This window comes from Sitophilus oryzae, unplaced genomic scaffold (genome assembly GCF_002938485.1).
Source record: "Sitophilus oryzae breed Bouriz unplaced genomic scaffold, Soryzae_2.0 scaffold_1508_pilon_pilon, whole genome shotgun sequence".
NCBI lineage: Eukaryota > Metazoa > Arthropoda > Insecta > Coleoptera > Curculionidae > Sitophilus > Sitophilus oryzae.
The window spans coordinates 1591447-1604414 of NW_022146179.1; the positions used below are offsets into that span (position 1 = coordinate 1591447).

The 12968-nt window shown below is 33.0% G+C and overlaps 1 protein-coding gene across 1 annotated transcript; it reads right to left on the reverse strand.

The window, feature by feature from the left end:
* Positions 1–2986: 2986 nt before the first annotated feature.
* On the reverse strand, positions 2987–12559 carry LOC115878375 (atypical kinase COQ8B, mitochondrial). Its single transcript, XM_030894850.1, has 11 exons — positions 12441–12559; positions 12280–12387; positions 11922–12210; positions 11393–11787; positions 11128–11341; positions 10944–11071; positions 8630–8813; positions 8338–8514; positions 8086–8288; positions 6543–6695; positions 2987–3374 (listed from the first exon to the last, which is right to left on the reverse strand). Exons 3-11 carry the CDS (start codon positions 12196–12198, stop codon positions 3099–3101), a joined length of 2007 nt encoding a protein of 668 aa, XP_030750710.1. The 5' UTR covers positions 12199–12210; positions 12280–12387; positions 12441–12559; the 3' UTR covers positions 2987–3098.
* Positions 12560–12968: the final 409 nt, after the last annotated feature.

The window sequence follows — 12968 nt, forward strand, 5'->3', positions numbered from 1 at the left end:
GAAATCATAAATGTTTTTGTCAAAATTTCATCAGAAACTGTATTAAATTTTTTTAGAAAATTTTACCACTCTTGATCTCAAAAGTTAAGATGTTTAGGACATACATTCATATGAAGTTTTTTTCTTAAAATAGCTTAAAGTATCACCCCCCTAAATATTAGCATGTCACTAAAGAACACCCTGTATAAAACAAAATATTCTGAAAAATACATAAGAAAAGGTACCTATCTAAGAAATGATTTCCCTTATCCTATATTAAAAGTAACCTACACCACTGACATCATTTTTAGTATTCTGATACTTTTCTTCAATCCGCTTTAACTAACAAAGGAGAATGCCGTCTGTATATTTGATTTCAAGTTAGAAATGCAGTTGAGCGAAAAATACATTGCGCACATATGCGTATATGATACGTCTGGTCGGGTTCCTAATTTATGGCATTTTCACTAAATGACTAAATCCACCGGCATAACAAAACCGCGCTGGACTGGTGAAATTTAAGAACAATGGTGTACAATTTGCATAACGATTCCGTTTGAAAAGTTTGCAAATTTCTTATAATTAACACACAAATTCGATGTTTTTAACGTTTTAAATTTTTCATCGCACTCTAATCCAAATACATTGATGAAAATTTAATGAAAGAAAGAATAATAATCGTATTTTTCATCTCAACAGACAACAGTTCTTCCTCCGAGGGTACACACCCTTCCACGGTTGGAGTTTGGCTCTCCGTGCCGCTCTTCACAGTCGAGGGGCTTGCCTCCGGCTGAGGAATCCGTGAGGTGGAGGCTGGAGGATCTGTCTCCATTTTCTCCACCTCTTTAACTTGGTCTCTCCTTAGACCTGATACCGGTGTTGTCCCGTATCTATAATAGAGGATATGTCCCTCTTTCTCTATTGCCTCCTTGGATTTGAGGTCAATTCCTATTGTGAGGACCTGACCATGAGTTCTGACTTTGGATAAGGCTCAGCAGGTAAGTGGTGTCTTTCCCCTTGCTCCTCGGCAGAAAGACCGTTATGGCCGTTGTCAATTTTTCCGGCCCTTGCCAATTTTTAAGGTTAGGTGCGATTTTCACCAATCAATTCGTCGATTCTTGAGATACACAATCTATGAGGATCATGCCCACCCGAAAGTGTATCCCCGCAAAACGCAGCTGACCCACACATTTTGTAGATCGTTGTGTTGCGATCCGATCGCCACTACTTCGTCCAGTAGAGCCTCTTCTAGAGACGTTTGCTGGTCGGTGGTCAGAGCAACCTCTGGGAAATCCTTTGGCAGCACCCCATTTTCACTTGTCCAGGAATAGTAGCAAAGCTGGTGATACGTCCCTGCTTGCCTCATCCCGGTGTTGGACGGCTTTCCATCCTGGCTTTTTTCTCTCCCTGCCGGAGAAGAGGTGAAAGGTTCTGGCTCCCTCCCTTGCCCTTTGATGGAGATGAGTCAGGTTGTTTCTCGGTTTCTTTACTCTCCCCTTTTCGGAGGAGTGTTTTCGCTTTTGCTTCCTCTGGAGCAAGTCCTTCGTGGAGCAGTCGGAGGTATCTCCGTGCTTCTGCTCCACTAAGACCTACTCTCAGAGGATCGTATAGCCCGCCTGGTTGACCCAGGCCGGGTAGACGAAACGGTAGCTTATGTCGCTTATTGGTTCTAGAGGTAGGCTCCCAACCCTTGCTGGAGAAGGTGGTAGCTTGTGTGCCACTTGTGGAGGATGATCCCAAGCAAGTGTCAGCCGCCCCTCCTGTAGTTTCCTTTGGATTTGGTCCCTTGGAACTTTCATTTGTAATGTCCCCAGTGTCGCTAGTGGGCGGCACTAGTGCGTCACGGCAATAAACAGCTTCACCGGTGGTGTTTTTAATACTAGATCTCATAGTGTTCCCACGAGTCGCTAGGGATAGTCGGTCCACTTCTACTGAGCCCCGCATGCAGAAGTAAGGGGTAAATACAATGGGGTGCCCCCTGATGACCCAAGGTTGAAGCCAGTAATGGCTAGTCCTCTATCTAGCAACGCATCCCTTTGACCTGGTCCCGCCATCGTAGGATTTAGGTATTTGGTAAGGTTGTCTCCTCTTGGTCCAGGCGGTTAAGCCAAGACCCCCACACCCTCTACCCGCGAGATATGACCACAGTCAGTAGAGGGTGCCTGATATGACGAACAGGGGTAGCCCCGTCCGGCATCGTTATATGTCTTGGTTCATTCCCTGGCCACGACACAACAGCCAGGGAGGGACAAGACGATGAGTGAGATGCTTGTTAGACCAAGCCAAGCGCTAGGGGGGATTCTCCCCAGCACCTGACCAGAAGCTTTCCCACCAACGACAAGGTCTTGCGTCTCCTAGGGGAAGGTGAGTCGGCATCTGTAGCTTCTAGATTAAAAAACTTGGCAATTTTTTTAAGTTCTACAGGGTGGCTCAAAAAGTGAGTGGATCGGGATATATTTTACACACTGTATATTACTGCATTTTTGGCTTCCTTTCAGACCACTTTACATAATCTTAAGATATTAGTAAATATATTTCAATAGTTTCATAGATTATAAAAAAATGTATTTCTCAGCCCTTCTTAAAAAAATATTAAAAATTCAAGAACTATCTTGAAATCAAAACTAAATTAAGTATTTATTTTAGATGGTCTGTACTTACTTTGCCATAAATATCGTAATCTTAAATCGTACGGGGTGTTCTAAAAAAATTCTAAATTATAGGGGAACACCCTGTATATTATTTTTTTAATAAATGTAGAATTATAAAATGAACATTTTTTGTATTTAGAGTATTTCAAAATTTTTAGCGGTTTCGCAGATCCTCGCATCGCAAATCCTCGCGATTATTTCATATGGCTCTTTCAACGGTAAAATACGAGAAAAATCATTGGGTGGCTTTAATAAAAATTTACAGTGGAAAATGTCATATAAAATATAAAAACCCCCCAAAAATAGTGACTCAGAATACAGAACCGATTTTCCGGGTTTCCACAAATGAAAAAATATTTTTGTTAACAATCTTTATTAAAAATAAAATCCATAAATAATCTTATTACATAACAATCAGACTAGCACCTATATTAGTATTGTTAAAAACTTCCTGGAGACAATACTGAGTCAATTTTTGCGGATGTATTCCTCGTACAACGCTAAAAATTTATCTCTGCAGTTTACTTTTACTTTTAACTTGGATAGCAGCAGAAATACGCCCGACAACTTTCTGTGTAGGGAGTAAACTTCTTCGGGGGGAGGGCACAAACGATGAACCAGCATGGTTTGAGCCAGATTTTGAATTCTATACGTGAGATTCTGTTGTGCGAAATCGTAAGCGCCCTCGGTTCGGAATATTTCACCGAGCATCATGACGGAATCGACGTGAGCTTCTTCCATTATCTAAAACATAAAATGTAAGAAATTGTGTTAAAATATAATATAGAGGGTGAGTTTCCTACGATGTTCTCTATAGGTATCTCGGAAACTACTGTAGATAGAGGGTCGGTTAAATGGGGAAAGAATTGCAGTTTTGTGGGATCATAAATATGCACATTTTAGATTTTTGAAAAAGTTCATGGCTTACTAGATATTTAAAAAAATAAAATTTTGGCTATTTTAAAAATTGTCCCTAATTCCATTATAAGCTATTTTAGACAGAAAATTTTCATATAAAAGTTGTAGATAATCACATTCCTGATGAGTTTGTGTTCTCCAATGTTTTTCTAAAGTCTGTTATTTTTGACATATGACATAAACATATGTTTTTTTTTAAATGGAAACCATAGTTGGCCATGACATCATAATAAGCGTCATTTTTTAAGCTTTTCAGCGATATAAGCTATAATGTTTTTTTCTAAAAATGACTGAGTTATAGTTAATTCTTATCATTTTTAAACAATTTCACTTACAGCCTTTGAATAAGAAGACTAAGGAAGGAGCATAATGCTATCCATGTATTCATGCATGGTGGGCGGAAAAAGAACTTCAGGGTGGGGATCCTTGACAGTTCTGTTTGACGATTCATTTGACACATTTGAATTTGATTTGAAATTTTGTGGATTTGTCAGTCTTTACGGAGCTTATTTTATATTATTTATTATTTATTCTACTACTGATATAAAGGTAGTAAATCTAGATGGAAATTGTGGCAGAACTTAAATTAACAGTGACACTATCGCGATTTATCGAAAAAGACTCTAAAATAGTTGATTGTGTAGCGTGCGGTAGATCTCGGCAAAAATTGAGTGAAATAATGGAACAACTTTTCGTTAGTAATAAGTGACTATATAATATACATACGTGTAGTAAACCGATCATTTATGAAATTCACTTAAATTAACTAAATTATATATTTTTCTTGCATTTTAGCTTTTATTTATTACTTGTCAAAGATTAGATGTCAAAGAATTTAGATACGTTAATTTGACTTACCTGCTTCAGTAGCGTATCGGATGTTTGTGTTAATAAATACTTATTATAACTTATCTATTTTTATTAGAATTATATATTTTTATAACAATTTTAATTTTTCACAACGTCAAATAAAACATTTATTCACAACGTAAAATAAAACAACAAATTATTGAGTCTACCCCACGTCTACCCTACATTAGAACGACACTGATAAACCGGAATTTAAGTCGGCCATATTTGAGGCCCATCGCGGTGTACCTAAGATTTTTGATATGCTCCTTCCTTAGTCTTATTCAAAGCTTACAGCGCTTTCAGATGGAGCGGAGCGTCCGCGATTTCGAGCAAGTACCATGAGTTTATATGAACAATTTCACTTGGGCGCGTATGCTCCGTCCGATGGAGTTCCTCCGACGGCTATCTTGAAAAAACACGAAGAACGCTGTCAGTTAGCCATGGAAACAAGATCAATCGTCGTGAAATGTGAAACTGTCACTTCCAAACTTTGTAAATTAAAATAAACAAAAATTGTAAATATGAATTTTTCAAAAGAAAAAAAGCGTGGAGGATTATTGGTTTAACTTTTCTTGGCCATACATTTTCCAGGATACGTTGACCGGCAAATGTTACTTACGTTTTTTAGAGAACGGATTTAGAAAAGTTAAATTTAGATACTCGCGCATCAATAGAGTGGGTCCAACATGACTTTCATTATGACCCCCATCTAAAAAGACTAGCGATAATTTTACAACTTCCCTTAGTTTTAAAAAAAATATTTAGTTTTTTTCTCTTGTTTGCAAAGGTAAATTCATATTGTTTATAAATAATAAAAAGTGCATGTGCAAAGCATTTCAATACAATAAAATGTAAAAATACAACAAAATGTAAGAAAGTCATAAAATTTATGTAATAAGTACATTAATTTTATGTATGTCAAAAGATGTCCATTTACATTATAGCAACCAAAATTTAAAACAAAAACGGTATAAAAATATTGTAACGGCAACAAAAAAGTAAGGCCGTAAAATTCCACCTCAATAAAATTTTCACAAAAGGTAGCCAATGGTTTGTCAAACCTAAGTAGGTACCTAGAACAGATTTATTCTTATAAGAAAGTACGGTTTTTCGAAAATAGATGTTTGTAATTTTAGAAATTACAGGCGGTTTATAGAACTTAAATTTAATTTTTAACATTCAATACTCTTTCTTAAAATTTAAACAGAAATTATTAACTTATTGGTAATTAGTATGTACCGTGTACCTTTTTCCTACAAGAAATTTAATTAATATAATTTAAAAAACAAACCTAAAAATAAATATAATTTAGAAATCTGCTACTTTTTATGTCTAGGTGCGCCTCTGATCTACAGAGAAAAGGATATAATAATATACCTAACAAATACCTAACCCTACTTATTTTTATTTACCGGCGAAAAAATTTGCATATAAATGATAGACTCCCTTGTAGAGAATACATGAATGCACCATATTTTCAAATTAATGTCCACAGAAGTCCACAAAATAACGCAAAAATACTATAATACTGCAAATAAAGAATACGGAGCTTGAACGGCGGCATAGCAACATCGCAACAGTAGAATCTAGGAATTTTCATTCATCCTCGAAATCCGTTGCACTACGCTCAAGCACTACGCTGGCATATTTCTAAAACTGACGTTGCCAAACTGCTTTTTATTATTAAAAGAAACACGACCATGATATTTTTTATTCCATTATAAAATTTAAAATAGTTAAGCAGTTAAGCATTAAATGAAAAAATTGACGTTAGCAAATTAATGTACTTGATATATTATAGAAATATAACGAAATTATTTATAACTTCATAATTGGTTGTGGTATTTAATCGAATACTAATACCAATATACAGGTAAATCTGGCAAATGTTTTCAGTGTAAGAGAGATGGGAAAATAAGGATAGAATAATGGCCGATGAAGGAAAAAGGTAAACAATTGTATGTCTTGAGTTTAAATATCTTTGATTGTCATACACAATTTTATAAGTGTATCTACATACGGGTATATGTGGAGAGAAATTGACTTACCTGCTTTTTACCCCTGACCCTGCATATATGACTAAGTAAGAATTTATTTTTTATAGATAAATATAATATTAAAAAATGATTTCTGTTTTCATACCTTGCTCTCATATCCTGTCAAAAATCCTATATCACGAGACTTCTTAAGCACAGTGTCGGTATCTCCGTCGCACGCTGCTTTCAGAATAACCACATATTTATCCATAAATTCTTTTGAATATTCTCGACTGGCTCCAAAATCCAATAAAAGCAACTAATGGGTAGGTAGAAAAAATAAATAGACAGGACGGTCATGTTACAAAATTACCAAACTATACAGAACAGATACTGGCGATTTTTTTTGTGGACGTAGGTCATTTTTTGGCTATAATCTGCACTAAATCAAAGAATATATTAAGAAAATTTTAATGCTGTCTTATCAAATTTTGATTTGTTACTGGTTATGTAAACGTCTGAAAAATTGTATCAAAAGTAATTATGTGACATCAAGTAAAAAAATTGAAACACACAAAATTTGAGACACATACTTCAAAGGCCGCTGTCACTTCTGTATAGATAAAATACAGGGTCGCTTTTATGTATGGAAACGGTCGATTATTAGGTAAAATATAGGAGGTACCGCAAAAAGTTAAATACAAAAGGTATAGGATTTTTAAATATCTATTAGCGAGTAATAAATTTAAGTATACAGGATCGTTCAGTTAGTTAGTTAAATTAGTAGTTAAGTCGTGGCCGTGGCACATCAAAATTTCATTTTTTGAATAGAACCCCCTGAATATTATTACATATTTCAATTCTTTCTTCAATTCTAAACAAAAATCGAAATACACACAATGTACTTCAAACCAACCGTTTCCGAGTTATTGACTTTTGAAAATATTACTTAAACGATTCAATTTAATTAATTTCGATGTGTTTGGTTTGATTTAATGATGCCATTCTGCCGAAACTGTAATACTGTTGTAATGGGGTTTTAAATTCCTATTAGCTACTAGTAAATTAAAGTATACAGGGTCGGTCATAAAGTTGTGTCACATCAAACTTTATTTTTTTTTTAAATGAAACCCCCTGTATATTATTGCATATTTCAATTCTTCCTTCAAAGCAATAATCGTAATACACAATGTACATAAATTGAAGAATTGAAATGTTAAACGAAAATTTTGTAATTTCCAGACTTGATATACTCTCATTTTATACATCTATAAATGCTAACTTGAGAACTAATGTCAAATATTATTAAGTATCGCAGTTTTGACAGAATGGCATCGTTCAATGAAACTGAACATATCGAAATTAAATCAAATTGTTTAAGAGATATTTTCAAAAGCCAATAACTCGGAAACGGTTGGTTTGAGGTACATTGTGTGTGTTTCGATTTTTGCTTAGAATTGAAGGAAGAAACCGAAATATGCAATATTATACAGAGGGTTCCATTTAAAAAAAATGAAACTTTGATGTGACACGACTTTATGACCGACCCTGTATATTTAAATTTATTACCCGCTAATAGATATTTATAAACCCTATAACTTTTATATTTAACTTTTTGCAATACCTCCTATATTTTACCTAATAATCGACCGTTTCCATACATAAAAGCAACCCTGTATATTGAGGTAATGTATTAATAAATATCTAACCTGTTTCTTGGTAGGATTGTACAAAAAGTTTGCCCAATTTGGATCGGTTTGCATGTAGTTAAACCGCATTAATTCCAAAAGACAGAGATCCAGAACTTTCTCACCGATCAAATGGCGCGACTCATAATCCATGTCAAAACACTGATCAACTGGTATACCATTGAGTAGTTCTGTTGTTAAAACCTTCTTAGTTGACAATGTATCTGAAAATCTAAATTAAAAACAAAAATTAAGATTTTTAATTATACTCACTAACAACATCTGGTACATAATATTCGTTATAGCTATTTAATATCTCTTTAAATTTTCTCGTACATATTGCCTCTCTGATGTAGTCAACTTCCCAGGCTAATTCTCTTTTAGCCACTGTCATAAGATTATCTAAAAACATCCCCTTTGGAAATATGTTCCACATGTTCATTATACCACCTTAAAAAGAACAAATTATTAAAAATAATACCAAGAAAAGTCAATACAGTTAAGAGTATTTATGAGGAGTACTTGTGAACATTATACTCTTGAATTTTAGGAAGATTATATTTACCCAACATATCTAAATCATTTTCAATAGCTTTATCCACACCAGGATATTGGACTTTAATGGCTATTTCACGACCATCATCTAATTTTCCATAATGTACTTGACCAATAGAAGCAGCAGCAAATGGTTTGTCCCTAAATTCCGTAAACTTTTTTCTCCATTCTGAGCCAAGCTCTGAAGTTATCACCTAAGATTAAAATCAGTTTAATCAGAGAAAAAAGACTTAGAAAGGAGCATATAAAACAAAATTAGCGAGATTAAAACTCTAAATATTAGTGGAGTTTTACTTTTTTAATGTGTTAGGGCTCAAACTCACTGACGACCAGGTCGCAACGTCAATAAAACTATTCATTAACAAAAATATAGATATAAATACCCCAAATAAGTAGTAAATAAATGATAAAAGTCTACAATAAAGACATAATTTAGTTAACTCTAAACATTTTTCATAATTAATTGTGTGTGATTGATTTACAATATCAGTCAAATCTACACAATGACTTTCCAGATTCATACATTCTGCATAAAGTCAATAGTAAAATATACAAAAAATAACATAAACTGGGAAAAGTACGACAAATCCAGAAAATTAAATCAAATTCCAATATGTCAAACAAAACTGATAAAAGAATGTATTTTCATGGCGTATGTACAATGAATAAATATAAAAATAATATTAAATTTCTTCCTTATACAGGGTGGCGCACCTCTTTCGCCTCGGTTGATTATACGAAATCGGAAAGATGTAAAAGCAACATTTTTATGGGTACATGTAGAGAAGCAATGCGCTTAATTTAAAATTATTTTCAAATGTACAGGGTGTGTCAGAACTAAGATCCATACCAAAGTTATATTTTTTCTTATGGAACACCCGATATTTTATTTCATTTTTGGATTCTTGGCTTTTGTTAATAATATATAAGGCTTTTATTAATTAAATTAAATTAAAATTAAAAGGTCTTTATTAATAAAAGCCTTATTTTATGCCCACCATATTAATCAAGACGGCTGGTGTCGCCATGGCAATTTGTTAGTAACAGTAGGTATTTTCAAAATCGACATTAGTTTATGAACTTTATTTAAATTTATAACAGTTTACTTTTATTTAATTTACCTTTGATTTATATTACGATGACGTATAGATATATTGGATTTTCTATAAAAGAACCAATTAAGGCAAATTCATTTTTTTCACTTCCAATAATACGTTGCTACCTAATAGGTTTTGCATATACCACTCAGCTCATGTATATATCACAATCAGCTCTGCGAAATAGGAAAAGTAATTTTCCAAAGGAACGCTTGTCAAGAAAATTTCTATTTGGATCAGGCCAACAAACAATTGATCACTTGACAACTCACAAAATAAAATACCTACTAACTAACATATCCATTCCTTCCGCCAGCAGATACTGCTTCATTTTTCTTGATAAAATAATAAATACTTACTTATTAACCTTATAGTAGGTAAATTAAATAAAAATAACCTGTTATAAATTTAAATAAAATCCATAAACTAATGTCGATTTTGAAAATAGCTACTAAGCATGCTACTAAGTGTCACTAGAAAATTGCCATGGAGACACCAGCCATCTTGATTACAATTTTATTGAAAAATCGCTTTTTTTCAATATCTGAGCCAGATAGGTATAGGAAACCCTAATATAGTTTGAAAAAGCATTTAAATCTGCTTCGACATATTTAAAAAAATACATAGTGTTGCATTTGAAATAACGAGGTTTTTATGTAAAATAAATATTTAAAATAGACTAGCAATTTTTGTTATCCCTATCATGTATCCATTTAAGAAAGCAATCAAATTTTTTAGTAAAGTTTATTTTTCTGGCTTAAAAATCAGCACAAGAATTAATTCTGAAAAGTAATGTACAAGGTGTTGACAAACATTTCTATTATAGCATGCATATTTAAATATCTTTAAATATCTCAAAAACCAAAGCTTTTAAACATATTAAACCCTAATAATCAATGCCCTATTTTATATCCAAGAACCCAAAAATGAAATAAAATACCGGGTGTTTCGTAAGAAAATATATAACTTTGGTATGGATCTTAGTTCTGACATACCCGGTACATTTCAAGATAATTTTAAGTTATGCACATTGCCTTCCCACATATACCCATAAAATATTTTGTTTCTACATCTTTCCGTTTTCATATAATCAACCGAGGCGAATGAGATACGCCACCCTGTATAATCTTTTTATTTGTCTTTTTATATAATGCCCATGACAATGTTATATGAATATTGTTCAATTATTACCTATTAAAATTAAAAAAAATATATATAAAATTATACCTGATCTAGTTGCCAGTCTGGCATGAAATCAGCTGATTTTCTTACTCTTTCAAGTGCCTTTGCTAATTCTGGATTAATTATTGAATCATCCTGGATACTCAATATTTGTCCAAGTTTTAATGCAGCACCTGCAAAAACACATCTAATAATACCGTTATTATTAAGGATTGAAAAAAATTATTACCTCTGACTTTACATAATGTGTCTACAATTCTTTTCATATTAGCTTCATTCAACATTATATTAGTGCCATCAGTAGCAACATCATCAACTGTAAAAGCTTTTTTCAAATATTCAGCAGCTGTTCCAATGCTTAAGCCGGCAGCTAAAGTTCCAAATGACCACATCCGACCTATTTTACTTGAAGGCACTTTTTGTTGCTTGGCTGTATCAGTTAACTAAAAAAATATCATAATAAAAAACATAAAAAATACAATTTTAAATTTCACCTGAACTTTAGATTTAGGATGAGGTACAACTATTGGCCTAATTTTACTTTCTTGAATAGTCTCTCCAACAGTTTTTTCATTGTCCTTTTGTTCGTTTTGCCTTTCTTTTTCAACCTGCTTTACAAGCTTTGCTCTGTGTTCCATATCTAATCTTTGTAATAACTTTTTATCGCTTTCAGTTAATTTTATTTGATATTCATAAGATGATATGCTTTCTCTATTAGAACTGAGTTTAGATAAATTTATAGAGTTATTATCAGACACTTCTACTGGAGCAATTCTTGTGAACAATTGCGCTTGATGTATCTGTGGTTGTACTACAGGATCAGGTATTACTGGTTTAATAGCAAAGTTCTTTATATGAATATGTTCTTTACTGTCAATTTTACTTGGGGCTAAAACAAAATGTTCTAACATAGGTATATTTAGAAAATTAAGGATAATTAATTAATCTTTAGGGAGAGAGACTATTAGTTTGCGAAGTTAGTAGAAACAATATTTAGTATTTAGTAATTAGTAAAGATCTTACCACTCCCTAGTGACAAATCTGCATAGACTTTTAAACCCTGGGCCACAACATTTAATCTTTCAACACCATCTTTAATGTCATTAGCTAAACCCTCTACATTTTTAGCTGTAACAGACCTTTGTAAATTTTGACTATCCTCTATACATTGCCGAATAAGAGGTTTGAAACTAGATGTTTTACAAATATGGTCTAAATTTTCTTTCTGAAGTTTAATTTGGGCCTCAATTATCAGCTTTAACGCCCGCAAAATACCACTTATATCTTTGCTTGTAGACATTAGAATTTAGAACTAAGAAAGAGTAGTTATATTTGTTAAAAGCGTTAATATGCAAAACATTGCTTAATGTATAAAACTTACTTTTAGATTTTGCATAAAAGAGATAAATTAAAACAGGTGTTTCTACCTACACATTTGATAATCAACTAGTAAAGAATACTAATTCTAGTTTAGATATTAATGAAAGTACTAAAACCAAATTAGTTTTATTTAAAAATAAATCCAGCTAAATTAGTAGATACCTATTAAAGAAAACAAAACTGCACTAAAAAACTAGGACTAGGAAATCGGAAATCGGAAATCAAATATCCCTAAAGAGGTTATCTCCAAAATTACCACATTATTCTTCTCTGAACTTACTTCACACTGCACCATAGACTAAATAAATTATTACACCAAGTTTAAAGGATGGGTCTAGTTCAAACTTGGTTCAAACTTAGTTCAAAGTGGTGGGTATTAGCCTTGCATTAGGGAAGGTAAAATCACAGGTAAAATATTAACAGTATTGATTCATTTTTTTAAATGCTGTTTTCACAAAGTAAAAAAAATGTTTTTCTTATGTTTTTTTTACTACGCCATTCTTGTAAATTAATTATTCTTCATAAATAGATCATATACATTTTTTTATATATGATTAAAAGTGATTCTTACACGGAGGAATAAGAGAGGGAAGACGCTACCATCTAAAGCCCCGTTCTCAGAACAGCGACTGTCGCCAGCGACACGTCAAGAGGACCAATGAGATTTGTACAAAATTCAAACAGCTGTCA

What these genes read in the sequence shown, in the direction of transcription:
- LOC115878375 (XM_030894850.1), bottom strand. Translation starts at nt 12,198, where the DNA reads ATGTCTACAAGCAAAGATATAAGTGGTATTTTGCGGGCGTTAAAGCTG. An exon ending in ATCCTAAATCTAAAGTTCAG is followed by an intron (nt 11,342 to 11,392) that starts GTGAAATTTAAA and finishes ATATTTTTTTAG; the next exon opens with TTAACTGATACAGCCAAGCA. An exon ending in TGACAGGATATGAGAGCAAG is followed by an intron (nt 3,375 to 6,542) that starts GTATGAAAACAG and finishes TTTATGTTTTAG; the next exon opens with ATAATGGAAGAAGCTCACGT.